Source organism: Aedes aegypti, chromosome 3, assembly GCF_002204515.2.
Source record: "Aedes aegypti strain LVP_AGWG chromosome 3, AaegL5.0 Primary Assembly, whole genome shotgun sequence".
Taxonomy (NCBI): domain Eukaryota; kingdom Metazoa; phylum Arthropoda; class Insecta; order Diptera; family Culicidae; genus Aedes; species Aedes aegypti.
Window position 1 is genome coordinate 249,809,845 of NC_035109.1, and position 6,000 is coordinate 249,815,844.

At 32.8% G+C, this 6,000-nt stretch overlaps 1 protein-coding gene across 1 annotated transcript in view; it reads left to right on the forward strand.

The window, feature by feature from the left end:
* LOC5568197 (receptor expression-enhancing protein 2) overlaps window positions 1–5,505 on the forward strand; it is a 44,311-nt gene extending 38,806 nt beyond the window's left edge. The window contains 1 exon segment of the mRNA XM_021855025.1: window positions 4,197–5,505. Within this exon segment, the coding sequence (XP_021710717.1) occupies window positions 4,197–4,283 (87 nt within the window). The 3' untranslated portion in view covers window positions 4,284–5,505.
* The last annotated feature ends 495 nt before the right edge of the window (window positions 5,506–6,000 follow it).

The window sequence follows — 6,000 nt, forward strand, 5'->3', positions numbered from 1 at the left end:
GCTCCAGGAAATGCTTGAGGACTCCAAAGCTATTTCTTTCATTTTTTCCAAATATTCTAGAATTTCATCCAGATATTTTTTACTAATCATTCAACCTTATTTACCAGTAGTTACTCTAGGAGATGTTCCAATGATTTCTACAGTATATTTTGCGAGAAGGTTTATTCAAGAGTGTTTTGAAAATATAGCCTAAGGATTTTTTTTCAAGAAGCCCTGCGAGAATATTTCCGCCTGTTCATGTCGATTACTTCAGAAATTCATCTCATCCTCCCAGATTTCCAAAATTCCTTCATGGGTTTTTGAACAAATCTATTTTTTTCTTCTAGGAATTTCCAGCATTTCATCCAAATACTCATGCCATTTTACCAAAAATTTGAAAAAAAAAAAATTCCATGCAGTTTCAAAAAGATTATTCGAATTTTCTCGCCAGTTTGCACTACATTAAATTTTCCCAATAATTCCTCCGATAATTCCTGAACAAATTTTTATGAAAATTTTGTCCAACATTTTTCGAAAAAAAAAATGTAGATAAAACCTGTGAAATACTTGTTAAGAAAAACTTACACAAGTCTTATCAAAGGTTGTTCAAGTATTTTCCTCAGAAATACCTCTCGGATTTATTTTCCAGAAAAATAAAACCTAGGCATTTCTTTGGAAACATTCCTTCCAGAAATCTTTAAAAAAAATGTAAAACCTATTTGAGAAAATCTGAAAGAATCACTGGAGGAATTTTTGTAGAAAATCTTTGACGGAATCTCTGGAGCAATTGATGAGGGTACAGTTGTGTTCAGAATAATAGTAGTGAAAGCCGACTTTCATACAAAATGCTCAACTTTGGCATGCTGTAACTTTGTCTCCATATAAGCAATCGGCATATAATTTTGGCAGTGAACTACAAATATACTCAATTTTATTAGCACACGATTTGAAAAATTTCACACTACCGGCTAAAAAGTTAATAAAGAAAAATTAAAAAACTTACAGCAGATATTCAAATTATTAAAACTACTATTATTTTGAGCGATTTCACCTGATGCTTAACTTTTTAGCCGGTAGTGTGAAATTTTTCAAATCTTGTGATAATAAAATTGAGTATATTTGTAGTTCACTGACGAAATTTCATGCCGATTGCTCATATGGAGACAAAGTTACAGCATGCCAAAGTTGAGCATTTTGTATGAAAATCGGCTTTCACTACTATTATTCTGAACACAACTGTATATGAATCCTAGTATACAATATTAAAGAAAATGCTTACAAATTTCTGGAGAAGTAATTTATTGAACTTTAGAAGATGTTTTGATCGGGAATCTTGGAGCATGTCCCAAGGAAATCGATGAATGAATCGCCGGATAAAGTTTTGAAGAGTTAGGATTTCTTGAAAAATGTCTCAAATGTTGAGACTTAGATGATTTATGAAATAATCTTTGGAAAAATTCTATTTCTGTGGTACTCCTTGGGAAAATTGCCATTCTTGAGGTATACTTGAAGTATCCTGTTGTTGTAGAAATTCCATAGGAAAATTCGTGGAATTCCTTGGGAAATAATCATTAAATGAACTCTTTCAAACATTTCAGGAGTATTATTTGATCATATGGGCAAATACATGAATATGTTTCTGATGAAATTCCAAGCGAAAATCATGAAAAAAACACATACAGTAATACTTGTCGTAATGTCACGAGGAATTCTCGAAAAAAGTATTTGATCTTAGAGTAATGTATGTTCTGATGCTATTAACGGCCTCTTTTTAATTCCTTTTAGGTTTCTTTTTTCTAGCAAGAGGTTTATAATTTCCTATTTTAAGGCACTCAGTCGCTACCAGCCCTGTAAAGCATGAACTTAAGGTTGTATTTTTTTTCTGTTGAGCGGAAAAATGAACTGAAAATGTCGCTAGAACGCATGGAAACAGTGCAATTTTCCCAGTCAACTCAAAACCGAGCAAAAAGTCACTTACACCCCTTTGCGATTGAGCCTCTTCGAATATAGTGAACTTCAATTTCAAGCGTTAAAATTTTTCTTAACTTCACTGTGCACAAAATATTTGCCAACGTTTGTCCTACCCATGGTTTCGAACGTGGACGCGCCTCTGACTGTAATAGAAGCCTAAGGTACCGTTTTGATTGATATTCCGAACACTTAAGGCCAACAGTGACTTCAAATACATCTGGTCGGCATAAATTGGCTAATATTTGTGTAAATTTTAATTTCTTCGCAAAGTCTAACTGTTAGCTGTTAGGTGTACCAATAATAATGTTGATTTAATTAGCTTTAGTATTGTTTTTACGTGAAAGTATGGAACAACATTCTGATTCAAATGCCGAACACTGTGTTCATTCTGTCTCATATTCCGAACACCTTGATTCAAATTCCGAACAGCACGAATAAATCACATTCAAGTTAATAATTTCGCAGATAAATATATCTGAGCTTGTTGAACTGGTCTCAAACTTGAGAATCATCACTACTCCCGTGTAATAAATTAAATTGGAGACGATAAAATTGAATTGCAATTGACTGCCATTTCCTTGTTATTTGGTGACATATTTCAGCGGAATATTTCAACCAAATCGTCATACAAAAACCGAGTGTTCGGAATATGAGTCTGTTCGGAGTTTGAGACAAAACGGTAACTTGTCTATGGAAAGTAAGACGCTGAGATCGATCATTAGGGTACATTTGCTAGTCCCGGAAAATTGTTGAACAGACAAGGAAAGCGACTATTTTCTTTAAGGATATATGAACGTAATGACCAATAAATACTTTTAACAACAAAAAATGAAATTAACTAGAACTCTTACTAAACAGCCTAACTTTGTTAAGACTTGACGACAATTGACATTTAAGACTCTAATCTTACGTAAAAGACAGGAGTAATCAGAATAGCACTTGAATGACAAATTATTCAAAACCATTTCGACTAGACAGTATTAGTAATGACACTACTACACTACTATTTCAAACAAATTCTGATGGAGCTGCTGATTTTCACAATGCTTTCTTTTCTCAGAAGCAAGGGAATATGGGTACTTTTCAAAAACTACCACGTCACAATACTAATAAAAAAGTAGTGTTCATGTGGGCGCCATTGCCTAGTCCGTCTGAGTATTGGTCCTGGTAGAGGGGAAACTTGGCAAAAGCCAGGCCGAGGGTTCAGCCTTGACAAGTTAAGCTGTCAGGCAGCTCCAACTGAATACCAAACAAAAAAAAAATAAATAAATAAAAAAACATGTAAAAAAACAATTTATGTGAAATTTTATATTTTTCTTGACAAGTCAAAATCTTTAGCTTTCATTTCGTCCTAGAAAATTTAAAATCGGTCAAGCGGTTCAAAAGTTATAAATTTAAAAAAAAAAATAAAAATTTTGCAGGGTCGCGATTTTTCTGGTCACCTTTTTTCGGAAATGGTCTCCCTAATCAAAAAATTCAAAAACACGTGTATCTTTATTTCGGATAAGGAACAAAATAGCAAATTTTCACGGAATTCGGTGACACACTAGATCGGGTTTTCATGGAATGGCTGTATACTTTTATATTATTTTATAACCTGCAAATGCTGGGTCTAATTTAATATGTAATACAAAAATGTGTCCATTTTATATTTTCTACAATTAGCCTGGGGTAAATTGAAAAAATAATCTCAAATCGATTTTTCCGAAAAGAAAGTCAGTAACCAAAAGAGGCTTCAAGAAAAATTGGAAAAGGATAGGGATGTTCTAAAATAAAAGTAGAAAAATAAGAAACCAAAATAAATAAATTTATGAAAAAAAAAATAATTATTGTCCAAAACGTGCTTAGATAGATTTTAGATATCGAAAAATGATACAAAGATCGAAAATAAAAATGAATTTGAGTAATAAAGGGTTTAGCAGATTAGTAGATTAAATCAATATTTAAATTAAGAATGTACAATTTCGATTGTTTTGGGATGCTTCAAAATTGGACTTGATAAGTGACAAAATTTTGAATGCAGAAAATTAATTACTTCGATTTTTCGACTTTTTGTGTGTTTTTTCACGTTATTGTTATTATTTCCGAGAAGCACTTGCGAAATGAAATTTGCTATTTTGCAACGGTTAAATACGCTGTATAATGAAACTAACCGCTAACATCACTAAACAGTTTCGTTCTTTTCACTAACTTTATGTTATTTACCAAAAGTTACTGCATACTGATGTTTATCACTTGTTTTTCAGGATAAAATGTCTGCAAGCTGCACTACATTACCTCGCTCGAAGAAACCGGAAAAGGTCATCAAGACTCGATCGAAGACGGAGAAATAATTTCTGTGAATTATTTAAAAAAGAAAATAACATTTCAAACGTTTTATGTTCCATGCTTTAGTTTTATACGTTTAAGTTTTCTACGAATTAGACATCTCGAAAGGTGCTTTCTGAAATGGAAATACAAAGGTTGATGATGACAGGCGGACGATAAGCACAGCAAAACAAACAGAGCTTAATCGAATCACAATAGTAATTGCTTTCAGTATGAGTGCATGTAAACGATTTTTATCTTAGACTATATTATATAAGTTATGACTCGATTGTGCGAATAACGAAGATGCAATTGAAGTACTTTCAAACAGAACAGAAGAATGTAATCTACGTGTCAGACGAATATGAGAAGAAAGCATTTATTATAAAAAAGTCACATTAATGTTTATAAAATGCCAAAATCTAAACAAATACAGTGAACCACTGATCCTTAGGAAATGGAACTGATTAGCGGAAGTTTTTATGTAGAAGTAATTAGGTTAAAACTTTTTTGTTTGCAATCATCTTCGAAGCGTCTCTATTTATCATGTCATTCACTAGACAAATCTCGATCATATGTACGATCGCTAGTATTGTTTCAAAGGTTGAACTTTTTCGCTTGATCTCCATTCTCAGGATATTTTGCACATACTTGCATCTTTAACTTCCTGTAACGAACAAAAAGTCATGAACAAGCAGCAGTAAATTCTACTACCTAGTTGATACGATACTCCCTTTGAATTGAATGTTAACATGTCATGTTTATTTAGTATAAGCGAGCTTTAGATCAAGTTTCTGTTTCCATGTAACATATCTTCTATTATCACATAGCACAAATCGTTTGCGTTACTGACGAAGCATATTCTAATCAGAGGATAGGTAGTAAGATCATGCATTGCAAAATTAAAATTATAACGGCACACCAGAATGAAAGTGTTTTTGATAAATGGTACATACTGTTAAAACAAAATTCACGAATTTGTTTAAATTACTAGAACCATATATTTGTTTCGCATAGAAATCCGAACTGTTTTAATAATTTTCAGAATAATACGATAAAAACAGATAAGCACACGCTGAAAATGACACACTATATGCTCAAATGTATCGCATGAGGTTAAGACTCTAGGAAACATTAAATTTAAAACCCATATAGAAGTATGCAAAAACAGAGCTCCAGGATTCAGTTAGTTCTGAAATATTTCACAATTCAATAATGACGAGAGAAAATAAAATTTAAATGTTGAAATACTGTGTAATTCTTCTTCTTCTTGACATTACGTCCTCACTGGGATAGAGCCTGCTTCTCAGCTTAGTGTTCTTATGAGCACTTCCACAGTTATTAACTAAGAGCTTTCCGACCGGGAATCGAACCCAGACATCTCCAGCATGGCTTTGCTTTGTAGCCGCGGACTAACCTCTCGGCTAAGGAAGGCCCCATTTATACCATACATATTTATACCATACTTGGTCAAGCACCTTCTGCCCACCAGTTTCGAACAACTTGATTTGTTATATGATATCTTTGTAAGTTTTGCACCAGTGATTCAAAACATTTTTTTTCATGGATTCCGTCGATTATGGTATCAAACGTAAGAATGGTATAAAAATAAGAAAAATAGACAGTAACGTTGTAAAATGTAGCGTAAAGTAACCATGGACATTTTAAACATGTTTTGCGAAAGAAATTTTTGTCCGTTGCGAAAAAAAAACTAAACAAAGAAGTGCGTTAGTAGAAATTGAT